General features: G+C 48.9%; 2 protein-coding genes across 10 annotated transcripts in view; one reads left to right on the top strand and one right to left on the bottom strand.

Annotated features, from left to right (window-relative positions):
• Positions 1–4751, top strand: part of CIT (citron rho-interacting serine/threonine kinase) — a 91533-nt gene extending 86782 nt beyond the window's left edge. For 5 of the 7 annotated variants that reach the window (XM_088143214.1, XM_088143217.1, XM_088143213.1 and 2 more), the window contains 4 exons: positions 349–427; positions 544–723; positions 1119–1452; positions 1803–4751. In XM_088143214.1, coding sequence (XP_087999340.1) covers positions 349–427; positions 544–723; positions 1119–1452; positions 1803–1826 — 617 coding nt within the window. In that variant the 3' untranslated portion in view covers positions 1827–4751. The remainder of the gene's footprint in view (positions 1–348; positions 428–543; positions 724–1118; positions 1453–1802) is intronic. The other 2 variants (XM_088143215.1, XM_088143212.1) reach the window with 1 other exon arrangement.
• A 452-nt stretch (positions 4752–5203) lies between these two features.
• Positions 5204–16306, bottom strand: PRKAB1 (protein kinase AMP-activated non-catalytic subunit beta 1). 3 transcript variants are annotated; one of them, XM_088143210.1, is made up of 9 exons: positions 16130–16306; positions 12388–12519; positions 11650–11855; positions 10171–10337; positions 8789–8882; positions 7947–8061; positions 6531–6664; positions 6061–6129; positions 5204–5979 (listed from the first exon to the last, which is right to left on the bottom strand). In XM_088143210.1, exons 3-9 carry the CDS (start codon positions 11806–11808, stop codon positions 5902–5904), a joined length of 816 nt encoding a protein of 271 aa, XP_087999336.1. In that variant the 5' UTR covers positions 11809–11855; positions 12388–12519; positions 16130–16306; the 3' UTR covers positions 5204–5901. The 3 variants fall into 3 exon arrangements, with proteins under 3 accessions (XP_087999336.1, XP_087999334.1, XP_087999335.1); XM_088143208.1 differs by lacking the exon at positions 12388–12519; XM_088143209.1 differs by lacking the exon at positions 12388–12519 and having other exon boundaries at positions 16135–16306.
• Positions 16307–19456: the final 3150 nt, after the last annotated feature.

Here is a 19456-nt window from a genome sequence, read left to right as displayed (position 1 = left end):
TTCATGCCAAGGGATCAAAAAGGAGATTCATCAGAGTGCCCTGCTGCTCTTCCCTGCCTTTTTCCCAGGCAATTTTAGGCTTTATTTTTTTCTTTCCAGACCAGGAGTTGAAGGAATTGTGATCTGAGAGAGCAGAAAGTCCCCAGCAGCTGAACCAGTAATTCACTTTGGGCGTCTCTGCCTTGCTAAGGGGATGGGCTCCCCCCTGATAAAAAAAATTACTAATTCCCTCTGCAAGCCCCAGAGAGCAAAATACTTGTCTGCTTTTTAACTTGGAGCTGGATAGAAAATATTCTGTCCCTGATGACTTTCTCTAACGTGGCTTCTCTCTTCTGGGCACTGCTGTAGCCTATAGGGAACCGTATCTGTTTGTGACCCACTTCAACTCCCTCGAGGTGATCGAAATTCAAGCACGTGCCTCCCTTGGGTAAGTGTCGGCCTTTGGTGACCGCAGGGGCCAGGCTGCTCCGAAGCCTTTCGGGCCAGGCCTGATCCCCATCTAAAGACCTCCTTTCTCTCCTGTGCCTCCTGTTTGGCCCCCAGCATTCCAGCCCGAGCCCACTTGGACATCCCAAGCCCTCGCTACCTAGGCCCAGCTATTTCCTCTGGAGCCATTTACCTGGCCTCTTCCTACCAGGACAAGTTGAGAGTGATTTGCTGCAAGGGGAACTTGGTGAAAGAATCAAACAACGAGCATCACCGAGGGTCCTCTACCACCCGCAGGTAGGAGGCGATGGTCCAGCCACGACAGAGAGCCCATTCCTAGCTAAGGAAGGGGGCCTGACAGGCTCTGCAGTGTGGTGGAGTGATTAGGAGGGCTGGGGTGGGATGGGAGAGGCAGGATGACAAAATAAGGACTTGGGGAGCTGCATCTGGGGGTGGATGGGGCATGAAGTGGAATCAGGCTAGTTCCTGGGTGGGCTGGGCACCAGCCACAGGTTTGTGACAAAGATTGGCTTGTTGCAGCACCCTGCGTGTGCTGCAGCAGGGTCTTCATGGGAACAGCACCTTAGTTTACTGCATGCACCGTATGTGAAATGGGTTGGTGGAGCAGGGGAAGGCTTGGGGAGCTCGCGTGCTGTGAATAAAGAGGTAACCAGAAGGTTTTTGTCACTCAGCTGTCCACCTCCATTGTTTTTGAATGACAGCAGCCCGAACAAGAGAGGTCCACCAACGTATAACGAGCACATAACCAAGCGGGTAGCCTCAAGCCCGGGACCTCCAGAAGGCCCAAGCCACCCTCGCGAGCCAAGCACACCCCATCGCTATCGGGAAGGAAGGACGGAGCTCCGTAGGGACAAGTCTCCTGGGCGTCCCCTGGAGAGGGAGAAGTCTCCAGGACGGGTCCTGAGCACCCGCCGAGAGAGGTCCCCGGGGAGACTGTTTGAGGAGAGCAGCAGGGGACGAATTCAAGTGGGAGGCGCCAGGACTCCCCTCTCCCAAGTCAACAAGGTAAGCCGTGATGGGGACATGCCTAAAACCTCCCACCCTACTTGCGGGGGAGAAATGGTTCCTCTACGCCCTCGGCCACTGGGAAAAATCACCTGAGATTAAATCTCAAAGGGTGATACTGTCCTACCGCCAGAAAAAAACATCTTCCAGAGATGGCTTTAAGTTCCAGGAAGATTGAGTAAATCTGAGCAATCTCATCCGCAAAAAGAGGAGATACAGAAAGAGCGCTGTTCTTCCGAAGAGCTCTGCGCGTCTCAGTCGGCCAGTGCCGACAACAGCGATTCTAGAATTTTGGGGACAAGGTCCCCCTCCTGAAGTTAATGTGCCGTTTTTCCCCTTCTCCTCAACAGGTCTGGGACCAATCTTCAGTATAAGCGACACAAGCCTCCCCCCTTGACCCTGAACTCCAGGAAGAACAAGAAAATGTCCTGAATTAGGTGCACTTCTGAGTTAACCACCCATTTCCCTAACTAACAGTACTGGGCCCAAACTCATTCTGGCAACAACATTTAATCCACCAGGACTAAAGTTAGTTGCAAGGATCTGCTTGTGTTTCGGTAGATCTTTCCTTACTACTCCTGCACTTGGGTCTCCTTTCTCTTTCTTCCACCCCAGTCCCTCGGGGGGCACTTTGTATTACTGCTTCTTTCAAAGCAGTTCATAGATTTTTCTATTTCGCTTTTACCTGCCCCGTCGATAGTCCGATGGGATGGGGCTTCTGCCCAAGTCTGAAAAAAATGTGGCTGTCAGCATTTTGGGAAAAGCCTTGTAACCAGCAATGGTCCGGTGTCTCTGTCTCTTACCCAGTGTCATTCCCTTCTGCTGCACAGCTTTAGAGAAATCCCGGGCAATTGAGTTAATCGGTCGCTTCCCAGAGTCTTTTCAGAGTTTACCATTCCAAATACAAATTAAAACAAAAACGTAGCTGTAAGTGCAGCTCTGTAGTCTGCTGGGTTACAGGGAAGGAATATCATTTTAATGATCCCTCAGCATCCCTCGACCATACAAGAAACGTGTCCGCAGGCCTCTCACCCTCTGCATTAAAACACTCCTAGGGCATAAACTGCCCCCGCTCACACAACGCCACCCTCACCCAGGCTTCCTGCATGGCAATTTCCTGCATGCTTCCCGCACCGCCATCATCTCGACTGCAGCCTCCTTTTCAGTTGCTTTGCTCGATATTGTATCTCGTATTTCCCGTGTTAAAATACCGAAGCCTTTCTAAGATGATGCTGCAACCAAGAACTACCATTGTTTACTGGGGAAAGTGGCACTGAAGGAGGAAATGTGACGGTTCTCGATTCCACCACTGCGACGGAGCGTGACCAGGCGGGATGGCATCCGGGCCGGCTCAGGCAGGATTCTGCCCAGCAGCCGAGCGCGATGCCGGCGAACGGCCAAGCGGAGGAGACGCTGCCTTGCCCCAGTGGCGTTAGGAGCACCCAGCGCTGCCTCGAAGAAGGGACCGCTGCAGAACAGAGCGAGAGCAGGAAAGCTGTACCCGTGGCCAGAAAGAGTGAGGAAAGGTACAGGGCGGGGCACTGCCCCCCTTGCATGGGTGAAGAATGTGGGCAATGAAACAGCTGTGGCTATTTTTTGCCACGACGGCCCCGTCTTGCTTCTCATTCTCAGCTACCGCTGAGCTCAAACAGAACTGTTTGGGGCCGTTATTTGCTTTCGCTCTGTTTTTTTCCAAGCTGGCAAGAGCAAATCCAGGTGCCTCTGCTGGTTCCTTTTGTCACCTCGTGCTGCCCTACGAGAGGGGCCTCCATCTCTCTTGCTTCATCGGTGCCCTTCGGGGGGGTGTTGTGGATAACAGGGTGAGGCTGATGGCATTATCCGGCGATTTGTCAGGAAACGTGCGGGGATTTCCGTCTCTGGGGGTCCTGGAAGCTATTTAACAATTTAAGGTCTTTGCATCTCATGGGGAAAACTAACAATAATACTAATACTAATAACCCCTCATTACCTGAAAACTCGGCTTGTCGAGTCCTGAAAGTGTCTATCTCGTGTCTTGTTTGTGAAATGCTTCCTGCTATAGAATAGCTCAAAAGACTGTACATATTTACAAGAAACTTTATATTCGTAAAAAAAAAAAAAAAAAAAAGGAATCAAATCAGTTTCTACTTTTTTATTGTAAAGTGTGCGGTTTTTTTCAACCACCAGCCCTTTGTTTTGAAGGGGCCTCCTGTTGCCCTGAAGAGCCGCTCTCGAATCAGCCAGGTTCCGACGACGAAATATCGTCGCGTTCTTTTGGCAAGCCGAAGCTTGGTAGCGTAACGAAGCCTGTAGGCGTTCCGACAGAATAGGAGTTGTCTTCATCACCTTTTTATTATCGCAGACGAGGAAAAGGAGTAACTCACACACTTCACCTGGAAAGTATGGAACTTGTTGTTGAAACAATAACCAAATAAAAACCAATTCACTCTACTGCCTGGCATGGTGCAATGGGCTTTTCCTTCCGGCAGGAATGTTTTCCAACCTTGTCCTAGAGTCTTCCTAAGTCACCACTGCCTTTTAAAAAACATCCACTTCAATGCGCAGTAATTTTCCCTTCCCGACAGCCGCACTGGGAAGAAGGCGGTGAGATAAGAGTTTTTGAACGCAATTGTCATTTCTCAAAAGTTGCTCGGCGAGGGGTCAGCTGCAGGCGCTGTTGCTCAGTGAGGCACAGGGCAAGGTGCCCTGCCTTCTCCGTTATAGCAAGGTGGGCGATCCTGCCAGCTTCCTGCCACCCGTTGCCCCACGATTAAGCTGTCGATTTGAAATACCAGACATCTTCTCTCCCAGCAGACGAGCTCTGGCAGCAGGGCCCAAGGCAACGGTTCCCTGACCTCCCCCATGCCTTATCTGGTGCTTCAGTTTTTCCAAACTTCCGACACAATTCAAGACGTGCACCTCAGAAACAAGTAACACTCGGGGAGAGGATGCAAGCTCAGACTACAATGTACATAGCTCTATTTTTAAACAAAGCCAGTTTATATAGGGTCTGATGGGGTTTCTTCTACAGGGAGCGTGCGTGTGTGTCTGCCTAACGCAAGCAGTCAGCTTCAAGGAGTTCCAGGATGGCTCCTTTCCCATTGTCTGCCCAGCCACCCATACTGGCCTGCTGTGGGCAGATGACCAGTAAGGACCCCCTTCGGATCGACCTACTGCTCAGTGATGCTCTTTCCATTAAAGAACCAAACTGCTGCTTTGACTTCTGTTGTGCCTAATCTTGAATGTATAAATGAACTGCAAGCTTGTTTACAAATGTTCCTTATTTTTCTTTTAATGTGCGCAAAAAATATACTTATTGAAGATGAATTTGCTTTGGTCCTGTCCATGAGATTTGTAATCTCTCACCCTTTCCCAATACATATCCTGGCTGTATTTCAATTATCTTGCCCTCTGGAAGCACCGGGTGCAGACCGACGTAGCAAAGGCCTTCTCTGCGTCCTTATCCCAGTCCGGCTTCCTTTAGTTCACCTTCTGGCCTTTGAAATTCCACCCGGCAATTCCCACGCTTCTTGCTTCCTTTCAGCCTAAATCCCCGGCCTAGAAAACAGCCAAATTGCCTTTGCTTATCTAGGGGAGGGAAGATTAATTCACTTAGTCCCATGGATTGGGAAGTATCTCCCCCTCCATCATCTTTGTCTTGGCCATACCTTAGAAAATGTCAAACTATCAACATGAGGGTAAAAGAGTCAAACTCTGGAGGTCAAGCAATCAAACTTTCAACTCTGGAGGCAGACAAAACAAACACGTAGACTCTTTTCCACTGTTACTTTATTTATTAAAACTAATTTCTGAACAGGGTAAATACCAACTACAAGGCAGGCGGACGTAAGCTGCTGCTTCCGGAGTGGATGCTGCCATTGATTATTCCAAGGAACAAGCTGCTTTGATTGCTGAGGACCCAGGCAGTTACAAAACCATCGATGTTTACTTGGCTAAAAGCACCACTGGAGAGAGTGGGCAGTCTCCCCCTCTTTGGTCCTTATTGCTACTGTGATCATTAACTGAAAACGTGAAATGGCAGACAGGACAGGTTTGGCTGGAAAGCGACACAATAATTTAGGATTACACAAGTAAGCCACTTTCAGGAACAACCAATTCAAGCCCCCTCCCCCTCCATTCCAGCAGCAGTCTTCTGGCTTGTGTGTGGGATGTGCTGAAGAATTTGTTTCATTTCCAAGGCTAACTGCACTGCATAGTTTGGCTGCCCTTCATTTTTTCCCTGCAGGCAGCTAGGAATTAGCAGGAAGAAGCTTACTGCTTCATTGACAAACCCAGAGCCAGCCTGTCTTGATCAGAAGAAGAGGAAAGGAGAGGGCCAGCAAGGCACCAATTCAACCACGTGGGGCTCTTTTTTTTACAGTTTAACAGCAAGGGTGCTGCTGCCTTGGGGGGGATAATTTGGGTTGCGATTCCGCTGCTCTTTGGCCAGTCCACTTTCCTTTCCCTCCTTCATATGGGCTTGTATAGCAACGTTGTCACATATTTCTTCTTGTAACGGTGGGTGGCACTCAGAACCATCACTCCGTCCTAGAAAGAGGAAAGAGGGGGACCGTTCAGAAGATGAAGCAGCCAAGAGGAACCCTGCTGCCTAGAGTGAGCCTCTCTTACCTTGATGGACAGTGCGTAGAGGTGATTCAGCATGACGTGATTTGGTTCAGGAAGCAGGGCAGGATCGCACTGTAAGGGGCAAGACCTTTTGGTTAGGAGTTAACCTCAGAGGCCCCCTGTTCACCAAACATTCTCCCTGCCAGATGCCAGGGTTTCTTCCTCCCCGCCCCAAGTATTAAGGAGCTGTTAGAAAAACAGGGTCATCGGTTTATGAAGGGGGCTTCAAGGACTAACTCATCTCCAGTTTCAAGGGGGAAAGCACCTCGAAGAGAAGCCCATGTAAGTAGGTGATAAAGCCAGGGTTCCTATTTGAAGTAGCTTACCCACCACAAACGCTTAGCATATGCTTCCCCAGTTCGTGCCCTAGAGAATTCTGGGAGCTGTAGTCTCAACCCAACTGGAGAATGCCAACTTCGGGCAGCAGGGCTACACTTTTGGCCTGCTCCTAAAGCCGGTGTTTCTCTACTTACGGAAATTCCAGTGTCTTTGTTCAGGATGACTTGCAGTAGGTGGGGAGGAAGAATGGGGGGGGACTTGAACCTCTCTTCAGGCTTAATGATGTATGGGTCCTGGTGATACGGTCCAGGTGGTGAGCTTGACAATTCTACCGGGGCAGTGGGGAGGAGGAGAGAAAGAGAAAAAGGGAACATACTAGATTATTTTAATGATTCTGAAATTTTATGATGTCTTATGTACATGAGCCACCCAAATTCTTACAGCAGGGACAGTACAGAGATCATATTAAATAACTTGCCTATAAGAGAGGGAGAAAATCAAGTATTATCAATTATGTCCCATTTTGGCAACACTTTATTTCCCCACTTTTTTTTTTCTTTTTGTACTAGCAGTCTACAATCAGGTCAAAATAATGAAGAGGTTAAAAAGTCTACAAAACAATGAGCAGAATTTAAGCAAGGCCTTTGTCCGGTTCAGGGTTCACTGACAAGGAGACCAAAAACAAAGGCCTTGAGGTGGTTGCAGAAGATTCAAAACATCTCCCATAGGATGAATCCTACCACCTTACAGGCACAGTGCAAATGATACAATTGCTCCAGAGAAGAGAGAAACCTAAAAGAACAAAATGTCCTTAACGTTAGATCACGGTTGCTGCATCACCAGGCACCGAGGCTATTGGAATTTCCTCTTCAGAAGCTGCCAGCAAAGCTATTCCTATCACTCAGAATCTTCTAGGGCGGGCAACTTATATTCCCTTTGTGTAGCCCAGTGTTTCTCAACCTCAGCAACTTTAATTCCCCATGCTGGCTGGGGAATTCTGGGAGTTGAAGTCCACACACCTTAAAGTTGCTGAGGTTGAGAGACACTGGTTTAGGATCTCTGTGAGCTGATAGCGTAACCATGGTTAAACACCTTGTACCAACCCACGGTGGTGGGAAGGGGCAACACGCAACAGCCATGCTGGCTGGGGAATTCTGGGAGTTGAAGTCCACGCAGCTTAAAGTTGCCAAGGTTGAGAAACACTGGCATAGCCCCACTGATATGATGGCTGAGAAGTGATGGTGCAGTTTCCCCTCTAGTCTGTGGAGGGAAAACTTGGGAAAAGTGTAAGCCTTAAAACAGGCACATCACTGTTAAAAAGAAAGATCCTTACCTCACCCAGTTTGTGGCCCTCAGCTCCCCCAAAATTGAGAGACCTTGGCTACCAAAGACTCCCCATCCCCAAGATTAAGCAACCCTTTGCCCTGGATAGTGTCAAGCGAGATACAGGAAGGAAGGACCACATGTACTTCAGTGAAATGTCTTTAACGCTAATGTGAGGGTAAGGTCAGACAGACTTGCCATTACGGACAGGAGAGCGTCAGCACCTTTGAAGATGCACAGAAGTGTGGTCCTCGCTTCCTTTTCAGATTCTTGCCCATGCTACCTACCGGACACGTCGGAGCACTTTTGGGAATCCACCATTAAAGCATCGAAGACTTCAAAGTCTGTTTTCTTCACCTGAATAACATTGTTGACAGTCCCTAGCTGGCTGGTGACAACAGGCTAGGAAGAGAGGTATGGTTTGTTAGATCAAACAGAACGTTGCCCTGTATTTACTTGAAGGGAGTACTACCTTTTTCTCCCCAAATAAAACTAAGGGTTTTTTTGTTTTTAGATTTTTTATCCCACCTTTATTTTTTTTATAAACAACTCAAGCTGGCGAGCATACTTAAATACTCCTTCCTCTTCCTATTTTCCCCACCACAACAGCCCTGTGAGGTGGGCTGGGCTGAGAGAGAGGGACTGGCCCAAAGTCACCCAGCCGGCTTTCAAGCCTAAGGCAGGACTAGAACTCACCGTCTCCTGCTTTCTAGCTTGGTGCCTTCACCACTACGGCAAAATGGCTAAGTATGTGGAAAAGGTGACAAAAATAATCTTCCTTTTGGGGTGGCGGGTGTCTCTTAAAATCAAGGCCAACTTTTCTGAACAAAATGGTACTGTTTGACCCAGTTCATGCTTCCTTGTGACTTTATGAAACACCATCAGATGACAGCTTTCATACATGAACAGACTGTTACAGATTTCTTGCTATGAATAAATAAACGATGGGAAGCCAACGTCCTTTCAGAAGTGGCTGGACTACAGTTGCTATTTCCCCAGCCAAAATGACTACAAGAAACTTTAGCCCAGCAACAGCTGGAGAGCTGCAAGGATGCTCAGCCTCCAGGCATCAAATCAGATTTTTCCCAGGGCATGAAATGAACCAGATGCCTGAATAAAATTGTGTCACCTCTGAAGGATCGTGAGTCCACTGACCATCCACGTAGAACTTGTACTGGTGTTCACCTTCTGGAAGATCGAGGATTGCTACAAAATTATTGTGGCTGTGAAATGGAGGAAGGATACCGCCTGTTACCATAAAGACCAAATTCAGTCATTCAGTTCAATCTGATGTCACCTGACTCTGGGTGGCTCACGACAATAGAACAACGCAAGCACAACAAAATACAAAACCTAACCGGAACAGTACAGAAGCACTACAAAAGCATCATGAGAAGGCAAGTTTGGAAACACAGCAAACGTAAAGCCTCACAAAGGGGGGAATCCCGTCCACCCTACCCCAAGGCCTGGGTCTTCAAGGTCTTTCAGAACATCATCAAGGTAGAAGCCATACAGATCGTGTACAGATTTGCACTTTCCCCATTTTTCAGACAACCTGCCCTTTCCTAATATGCACACCCTTAGCACGCAGCAGTGACTGCCTCCATGCTAACTCCAGATTGTTGGAACTCCACTTGCAGGGCCTGCGATATGCTCCAAAATGGGATGGCCTGTCCCACTGTTCGTGCTGGTTGGCCGACCGCTTCCAAGCAGCAGTCAAGACATCAGACGAGACCGTGCTCAAGTATGCTGCAGGATGCCAGCCTAAGGCTCTCTCCTCACGGCACCCCACGTTGTGAAACATCCTTCAAATTTCCCATCTTCTATCCCACAGTATCCTTGAAGGATTTTTTTTTAAATAGTCCCTTGTCATGGCCCAGGACTCAGGCTCTGAATCTGAAGAAGCGGCTCCAGCTGAACCAGTGGAATGTCAGCCTCAGGGGATTCCTGGCTTGGTTTTTCCTGAGGCTGACATTCCACTGGTTCAGCTGGAGCAGCTTCTTCAGATTCAGAGCCTGAGTCCTGGGCCATGACACCCTTTGGATTCAACTCCGGACTACCAAATATGGAACTAATGAGAGACAGGCTTGGCTCAGGAGTAATGGAAAAGCGCCTCCTTTTTTCCGTACACAGACTGGAAGATTTTCATTTCCGATTTCCAACCCAGCAGTGTTTCTGTCAGAGCCCTAAACAGTGACCAGCCACAGGGAGCTAAAGCAGACGGCTGAGGGAAGGTCCCTTCTCTTTCAGTGGAGCCCGTTTTAAAGAGTTGCGGGAACCATAAAGGGACAGACCCAAGTTAGAGGAAAGGCAGAATGTAAAAGGAGCAATTCCTGACATGCTTTAGCATAAGCAGAGGAAAAGCTAGATTTCTACAATGAAAACTGAGCACAGCCTTTTGAGAAGAAGGCTGAGCATTCTGCATGCTCCCCTTTGGGTGAAAAGGTGCTGCAGGGTCCTTCCAACTGGCCTTACCAAAACGGCATATAAATTTCCATACTCACAGCTTACCTCCGGGTCAGTGGGAGTTTGCTCCAGTTGTTAAAGGAGCCGGATAAATAAACTTCCTTGCCTCCGCCAGTCCAGCGGAATACAGTTGGCTGGGCTTGAGTGGGAGCTTTGTCATTCACCTCCATATCATGTTGCCAAGCCAGGAATTCGTCTTTCTCCATCGGAGCCTAGAAACAGCAGACTTTAGGAAACTTGCAATGATAGTTCTGGGAGACTGTAGCTTGTGACAGATTGCTGGAGCCGCGGCCTTGCTGCATGTCCCATCCCCTAGAGAGGAGATGGAAGGGACTTGAGAGAGGGACCTCTGTAGATCTGCACACCGTCGGCCGAACTCTCCCTCTCTCTCTCTCTCTCTCTCTCTCTCTAGGGATAACAGCTCGGCCTCCTTCCTACCAGTCTTAAAACATCTGAAAAAAATATTGTTCTGTGAAGCTTTCAAGGACTACAGTCACTTTCTTAACTAGACAAGTCCTATTTTATTGCACAATCTGTGGGTCATTACTTTTAAGAACCTAAGCAGTGCCCTGCTGGGTGGGACCCCTGGCTCACCTAGCCCCCCAGTTTGTCTGCCCAGTAGCCAGCCAACTGCTCCAAGAAGCCCATGGGTCTCCCAGTAACGGCCATCAGAGGCAGCCCCACTGCCATCTGCTAAGAGCCATGGATCCCCAGGGTTTTCATAAATTGGTCCAACCCTTTTTTAACTACTGCTGCTTTTCCATTTTACCTTTTAACAACTTCTCATAAACCGCCTCAAGCGCCTAAGCAGCAGAAGGTCAACTTAGAAATACATTAACTGCTCATCTTCCCAACTACTTGCCAATTCTTTCAGTCTGGAGGTTCATACTCTGTCTCGTCAAACTGTTTGGGGTGTGAGATCAACATGCAGTAATCATACAGCTGCAGCTGAGAAAAATCAAACTTCCAGCCTGTTCCAAAGTGCTCAAGTGAATGAATAAAACTCAAAATGCTTCCAAGAAATTTCAATCAGGCAGCAGCTTGTACTTCAAGGAGTCCCATTCCCTACCCATTTCATTCCCCACTGTTGGCAAGACTTTGCTTTGCTATTAATTCTCTTCACACACACCCCATTACCTTCCAGGAATACTGGAATGGAAAAAAGTCACATCTGGGGTGCCAGAGAAAATCCTATTCGTGCAAGTATATTTTTAAAAAGTGTATGGGAAGAAGGTTGATCAAATCCATTAATATTTTCAGCCCTAAAGTATGCTGAATTGTACATCTTTAAGGGAAATAAATCCATACACACACACACACACACACAGAAATCTCAAATGCAATAGCTTCTAGACATCATTTGAACCAAATGAAAAGCTTCCAGCAGGTTCTTCAGCAGTAAAAGTGTCACCAGCCTCCTGTTCTTCAAACTAGAAACATGCAGAACACATACAATCCCTGCCATTTCCAGATATGGATGAGAAAAAATATAGGATACTTCTCATATAGCAAGAGTTCACCTACTTTTATTTCTTCTGCATTGAACAAGTCAGCATCTTCCGGACTGTCCATCAGAATCTTGGGCCTGTCTCCATCCTTTGTTCCCCCAGGGCTGTCTCTTCGAGGGGTCTTATGGCCTCCCTGGCGCTCCACTCCAGAACGCTCGCTGCTGGTGTTCCCCATGGCTCCTGAGGTTCAGATGATCGACAGACAATCTTTATTTGGTTGCCCTTGTGAAAGAAGAAAGAAGCAGAGCAGAACAAGCCATGTCATAAGTAGAGGAAACAAACCTCAGTAAAATGCTTAACATGGAACACATTATACTAAATAAGAGGGTTTGTCATGATTTACTACAATGTGATTACTGTAATTAACCAAAGGCTGAAAGAAAGAGGGGCCAACCAACCAACATGCCAGTCTGGCTCCTAGATCAGGGGTCCCCAAACTCCTCAGCCTCTTCATGAAGTTTCAGATGGTTCATTGACCCCTAAACATTTATTATATGAAAATAATTTTAATACTACTTTAGCAAATGGTACAGTAAATAATCCCCTTCATGGATCACTGCCTTGTCGTGGCGAAGGGGCTTGCGTAACTCAGTGAAGCCATGAGCTATACCGTGCAGGGCCACCCAAGACGGACAGGTCATGACAGAGAGTTCTGACAAAATGTGGTCCACTGGAGAAGGAAATGGCAACCCACTCCAGGATCCTTGCCAAGAAAACCCCATGGACAATGTTAAAAGGCTAAAAGATATGATACCGGAAGATGAGCCCCTCAGGTCGGAAGGTGTCCAATATGCTACTGGGGAAGAGCGGAGGGCAATTCCAAGTAGCTCCAGAAAGAGTGAAGCGGCTGGGCCAAAGCCGAAAGGACATTCAGCTGTGGATGTATCTGGAAGCGAAAAGAAGGTCCGATGCTGCAAAGAACAATATTGTATAGGTACCTGGAATGTAAGATCTATGAACCAAGGCAAGCTGGAGGTGGTCAAACATGAGATGACAAGATTGAACGTCGACATCTTGGGAATCAGCGAACTGAAATGGATGGGAATGAGTGAATTTAATTCGGGTGACCATTATATCTACTACTGTGGGCAAGAAGCCCTTAGAAGAAATGGAGTTGCACTCATAGTCAATAAGAGAGTGGGAAAGGCAGTAATGGGGTACAACCTCAAAAACGACAGAGTGATCTCAGTGCGTATCCAAGGCAAACCATTCAATATCACAGTCATCCAAGTCTATGCCCCAACCACTGATGCTGAAGAAGCTGAAGTTGACCGCTTCTATGAAGACCTACAACACCTTCTAGAACTAGCACCAAAAAGATGTCCTTTTCATCATAGGGGATTGGAATGCTAAAGTAGGAAGTCAAGGAGTAATCGGAATAACAGGCAAATTTGGCCTTGGAGTACAAAATGAAGCAGGGCAAAGGCTAATAGAGTTCTGTCAAGAGAACAAGCTAGTCATAGCAAACACTCTTTTCCAACAACACAAGAGACGACTCTACACATGGACATCACCAGATGGTCAATACCGAAACCAGATTGATTATATACTTTGCAGCCAAAGATGGAGAAGCTCTATACAGACAGCAAAAACAAGACCAGGAGCTGACTGTGGCTCAGATCATGAGCTTCTTGCTGCAAAATTTAGGCTTAAATTGAAGAATGTAGGGAAAACCACTAGACCACTCAGATATGACTTAGATCATATTCCTTGTGAGTACACAGTGAAGGTGATGAATAGATTTAGAGGATTAGATTTGGTAGACGGAGTGCCTGAAGAACTATGGACGGAGGTCCGTAACATTGTACAGGAGGCAGCAACTAAAACCATCCCAAAGAAAAAGAAATGCAAGAAAGCAAAATGGCTGTCTGATGAGGCTTTACAAATAGCTGTGGAAAGAAGGAATGCGAAAAGCAAGGGTGAAAGGGAAAGATATAAGCAGCTGAATGCAGATTTCCAGAGAATAGCCAGGAGAGATAAGAAGGCCTTCTTAAATGAACAATGCAAAGAAATTGAGGAAAACAATAGAATGGGGAAGACTAGAGATCTCTTCAAGAAAATTGGAGATATGAAAGGAACGTTTAGTGCAAAGATGGGCATGATAAAGGACAAAAAAGGCAGGGACCTAACAGAAGCAGAAGAGGTGGCAAGAATACACAGAAGAACTATACAAGAAAGATCTTAATGTCCCTGATGTCCACGCTGGTGTGATCACTGACCTTGAGCCAGACATCCTAGAGAGTGAAGTCAAGTGGGCCTTAGGAAGCATTGCTAACAACAAAGCTAGTGGAGATGACAGGATTCCAGCTGAGTTATTTAAAATACTAAAAGATGATGGTGTTAAAGTGCTGCACTCAATATGCCAGCAAGTTTGGAAAACGCAACAGTGGCCACGGGATTGGAAAAGGTCAGTTTACGTTCCAATTCCAAAGAAGGGCAACGCCAAAGAATGCTCAAACTATCGCACAATTGCACTCATTTCACATGCTAGCAAGGTTATGCTCAAAATCCTACAAGCTAGGCTTCAGCAATATATGAACCGAGAACTACCGGATGTACAAGCTGGGTTTCGAAGAGGCAGAGGAACTAGAGATCAAATCGCCAACATTCGCTGGATCATGGAGAAAGCACGAGAGTTCCAGAAAAATATCTACTTCTGCTTCATTGACTATGCAAAAGCCTTTGATTGTGTGGATCACAACAAACTGTGGCAAATTCTTAAAGAGATGGGAATACCAGACCACCTTACCTGTCTCCTGAGAAATCTGTATGCGGGCCAAGAAGCAACAGTTAGAACCGGTCATGGAACAACCGATTGGTTCAAAATAGGGAAAGGTGTACGACAAGGCTGTATACTGTCACCCTGCTTATTTAACCTATATGCAGAGTACATCATGAGAAATGCCAGGCTGGAAGAATCACAAGCCGGAATTAAGATTGCAGGGAGAATCATCAACAACCTCAGATATGCGGACGATACCACCCTAATGGCAGAAAGTGAAGAAGAACTAAAGAGCCTCTTGATGAGGGTGAAAGAGGAGAGTGCAAAAGCTGGCTTGAAACTCAACATTAAAAAAACTAAGATCATGGCATCTGGACCCATCAATTCCTGGCAAATAGAAGGGGTAGAAATGGAAGCAGTAACAGACTTCATTTATTTGGGCTCCAAGATCACCGCAGACGGAGACTGCAGCCATGAAATTAAAAGACGCTTGCTCCTTGGGAGGAAAACTATGGCAAGCCTAGATAGCATATTAAAAAGCAGAGACGTCACCTTGCCAACAAAGATCCGCATAGTCAAAGCTATGGTTTTTCCAGTAGTAATGTATGGCTGTGAGAGCTGGACCATAAAGAAGGCTGAGCGCCGAAGAATTGATGCCTTTGAACTGTGGTGCTGGAGAAGACTCTTGAGAGTCCCCTGGACTGCTAGGAGGTCAAACCAGTCAATCTTAAAGGAAATCAACCCTGATTGCTCATTGGAAGGATCGATAATGAAGCTCAAGCTCAGATATTTTGGCCACCTAATGCGAAGAGAGATCTCTTTGGAGAAGACCCTGATGCTGGGAAAGATTGAAGGCAAAAGGAGAAGAGGACGGCAGAGGATGAGATGGTTAGATAGCATCACTGAAGCAATGAGCATGAAACTGAGCAAACTCAGGGAGGCAGTGAAGGACAGGAAGGCCTGGCGCAGTATGGTTCATGGGGTCACGAAGAGTCGGACACGACTTAACGACTAAACAACAACAACAGTAAATAATAATAGAGACAACTCAAGGCTGCTGTCACTGGTGGCTGACCGTCCAACCCTGAGTCACGCCGCCTTGCCGCTAGTCAGCTCACCTGCAGGACTACAGACTGGCACGGAGCTCTTCAGAGATCCCAAAAGGTAAACTGACCCCAACTGACCTTCCATCATTCATCCATCACCTACTGATCCCAGAGATTTACTGACCCCCCTTGGATAGTCCTATCGACCCACCCTTTGGGGAGCCACGGCCTAGATTTACAATCTAGCAAGTATTTTGGAAGGAAAAACGGCCTATCATCATCAATCATCATCAAGAGAGAAGTCCGCCCACGTGGTCTTATGCTGGACTTCTTGAACGGGGGCGCAAGGAGGATGGATGCGAAGCCACGGTCAGCACCGCATCCTCCCCCCAGGCTATCAAATCCGGGCAGCCCAACGAGGGGCCGCAAAGCCGCCTCGGCTGGCAGGGATGGACGGATCTGCCAGGCAACGCTGCAGTCTGAGAGAACCAGGCGGGGGCTGGCCCTGGGCCCGGACTGGAAGCCCAGGAGTCCCCGGGCAAAAGTTGCCGGGCCGCACCGGCTCACCTCGCGGGGCTGTCGTGAGCGCAAGACGGGGAAGGAGCGGGGCTCCCAACTCAACGCCCCAACCCGCGCTCCTTGGAGGACAAATGGTGAAACAGCGCTACACTCGGCCTCCCCCACCCCTGGCACCGCGCTCTGCACATGCTCAGGAGCCCCTCAGTTACCCTACGTTGGAAGACCCGCCGGCTGTCCACTCCACCCCGCAACGTTCACAGCCCGGAGAGGCTCCGCGGCTCAAGCCGCCCCCTTCCTTCCCGCGCCGCTGAAGGAGAAGCCGCCGGCGCCAACCACAACACTCCGGCTCCCTTCGCCTCCGGACGCGACTTCCGACCCCGCCCCGACCGAGCGGGAGCCGCCTTCCGGTTCCTTTAAGCGGCCGGCGCGCGAGACTCCGGCGCGCGCATGCGCACCAGGGTCCTCGCGCCGGCCGGAGTCAAAGGGGCCGGCGCGCCTTTGCTTCCCCGGGAGGCGCGCAGCCGCGGGTCAGGGCTCCCGGCTCTGGGCTGCAACAGCGCAGGCGGCCAGGAGGGGGCAGCGATAGACCGGATCTGGCATCTTCATCTCCCAAGGACCTGGATAGGCAGATGTTGTCTGACGATGACGATGAGGACGATGTATTGGCTGCCCAACTCCAGTGGACTCTGGGCGGCGTATCCTCCTCATCCTCCTCATCCTCCTCCCGCCTTTGCTCTCTCCCAGGGCCTTTCCCAGCCGAAAAGAAGCCCCTTCCGCCGAGTTTACCTTCAGGGGCCGCTAGTGGGAAACTCGAGGTTGGCACCTGGCGTGCGCCAGCCACTGGGCCAGCTTTATCGCAGACTCTTGCCTGAAGCGGCCGGTGTGGTTTGCGGAGACCGCCAGAGCTGCGAGAACACGGTTCATAGTTTAACCCTACATCGGTTTACGTCTTTATATGCAACGATACCTATGGTGTATGTGCGCTGCCTACTCGCCAGACTCCAGGCAGCCGCTCGCCCTAGAGGAGCGGGCGAGTTATGCCAAAAGACGGCTTTCCTCTGCCTGCCCCCTGCCCACGATCTCCCTGCCTTCAGCACCCCTCCCAAATTCGGCCAGGTCCTCAGAGGCTCCCACGGGGGACAGTCTGTAGCTTTCGGGGCGATTTGCGACAGATCCAGATCCAGGAGATTTCTACGAAATGTTCACACGGAACTTTAATCGGGAGCAAACTTCGAAATGAAATCTCCTCGTGGCTGGCCTACAACAGCATATCGTCACCAAAGCTGGCAGATTAAAAACTCCGAGGACGAGTTTGTATTGCCACGGAAGCGTACAGATCAACCAGCCTGGACCGGCCTTCGTTAATACTGCAACATCCGTTTGTACAAGACTTCACTTCACCCCCGGGATCCAGCTGCGTGCCCTAAACAGATGCCCACAGGGTAAAACGTTGGCATTTTACTTGCACCCTGCTAGTTTCATTGTCCCCATTTCTTCGGCTTTGCAGCATGTGTCCTTCCGACGCTGACTTGCTGAAGCACCTGCTGTCTATTTGCGCACCCTCTGGGGAGGGAAAGCCACGCTGGGCACATCCGGCCTGCACCAATTACGTCATCCGTGCCATTTATGCTGTGCGGTCACGATGCACACGATGTCCTGGGGCCTCTTAGGGACCCTTCTGGCTCGAACATACCATTTCTTACAGGAGACGACCTCGGGAGCCCAAACATTTGGCAACCGATGAACGCCCGGTGCAGATTTGATGTTTGGTCTGCTCCGGTCTGACACACGCCTGTCAAATTTCTTTCTTCGCTGACATCAACAGGAACAGGGGATTTCAACAGGATCCGGGTCCAGAACCCCTGCAAATGGACACTGGGCACGCTCCGAGGTCCCTGCAGTGCTTTCCGCAAGCTGTTCCTCTCCATTCGTTCACCTGCTTTGAGCCTGGATGACATTCCAGCCTTTTTGGCAGCACCTGCTCGGGCAGGAAAGGTGGAGGAGGTGAATTCTATCCGCAGCTCGGCCTCCGGCATTCAGCCACTAAAGAGTAATTATAGACTTCCGACGCTGTTATTTGTGTCGGGCAGATGGACGGCGTTCGGGAGGCAGATGAGGAAGGAAGCAGGTGGAGCAAGGAACCGGACCAAGCATTACACGAAGTTGAGTTAGCATGTACATCATGGTTAAAGTATGTTTTATGGAATTGGCTGGAGCCTGTAACCCAACCATAAATCATGATGTGCAAACCTAATGGTCTTCTTGGTGTAGCAGACTAAGCCAAAACTAAGCCTGTGACGTTTGGCTGACTTCACTCTCTATGCCAGGGTTTCTCAACTTAGACAACTTTAAGATGTGTGGACTTCAACTCCCAGAATTCCCCTGGCTGGGGAATTCTGGGAGTTGAAGTCCACACATCTTAAAGTTGTCTAGGTTGAGAAACGCTGCCCTATGCTAAGCTAGAGTGCAAAGTCAGCCGACATGATTTGCTTATTGTGTGTTTGGTGTCCTGTGGGAACCCACAAAACAGTGTTTAGTAAACCCAGTTTCACTTTCATTCAAACATAGGCTTGTACCCAGGATGTCAAAAAAGTCCAGATGGCATCTCCCACAGTGCAATCATAACAAACTGAAGTGGGTTGGGATAAGAGAAAATGACCAACCCAGAGTCACCCAGGGCGCTCTCATGGCTGTGTCAACCTAGGTTTCCCTTCCCAGACCAACATCTAAACCCCTACACCATGCTGGCACAAGGCCAAGGTTGACCTGGCTGTGACTTGGCCTCCTATTCATTTATTGATAGAAACCAAGGGCTAAAACCTTGGAACAACATCAGTCCAGCTTCATGGGCCACCCCGGAGGGCTCAACCGCACACTGATGCAGAGGCAGATCTGGGCCTCCCAGGCAACTGGTCTGGGAGCTTGGCCACTTGCCGAAATAAAACCTCTCGCAACGGCACTGGTGTAAATGTCTGCTGGGTTCTCACCCCATCTAGATATCTGGGTATATTTAGCAGGTCCTCTCTAAGATTACAGATCAGGGTTATGCAGGCACTGCTGTTTTGCAGCCCAGCTGTCCTCAAGACCTGGAGGAGGCTAACCTGATCCAGGGACGCTGAGCATCAGTTTCCTGCCCCATCTGTCTCTGCCTGTAAACCATGCCAAGGCGGGGAGGCAGAGATTTGGGACTTGAGTCATCCAGAAATGCTTAGAATGGTAAGGAAGGAGGGGAGGATCTGACAGCTGAAGCCGAAGGCCAGAATGCACTCCTGTCCCACTCTTAAGACAACAAAATTATGTTGGCCCAACTTGCTAATTACAGCTAAAAAGGAGTGGGGTGGTCTGACCTCCAAGACACCGTCCGGGAAACCCAGCTGCTGTCTTTGCATGTAGTATGAACCAGGCCATCAAATTAAGCTGAAGTATTTCAGACATGGCTTTCAACCCGTTCCACGTGAATACTGTATGGCAATTTTGTGAATTCCCGTTTGAGTTTAGTGGCACGAACCTGCCAAGTCACACATTCTTTTAATGTC

This window comes from Python bivittatus, unplaced genomic scaffold (genome assembly GCF_059951505.1).
Source record: "Python bivittatus isolate LINGU-HERP-01145 unplaced genomic scaffold, Pbiv_v1 ctg000280_np1212, whole genome shotgun sequence".
NCBI classification, from domain to species: domain Eukaryota; kingdom Metazoa; phylum Chordata; class Lepidosauria; order Squamata; family Pythonidae; genus Python; species Python bivittatus.
Note: the sequence above shows the minus strand (reverse complement) of the source record. Positions and strands in the feature narration are given on the sequence as shown.

Coding starts and splice junctions, on each gene's coding strand:
- PRKAB1 (XM_088143210.1), bottom strand. CDS start 11,808: ATGGGGAACACCAGCAGCGAGCGTTCTGGAGTGGAGCGCCAGGGAGGC. Junction 8,062..8,788: donor GGACTCACGATCCTTCAGAG/GTGACACAATTT, acceptor CTCTCTTCCTAG/CCTGTTGTCACCAGCCAGCT. Junction 5,980..6,060: donor TCTACGCACTGTCCATCAAG/GTAAGAGAGGCT, acceptor TCCTCTTTCTAG/GACGGAGTGATGGTTCTGAG.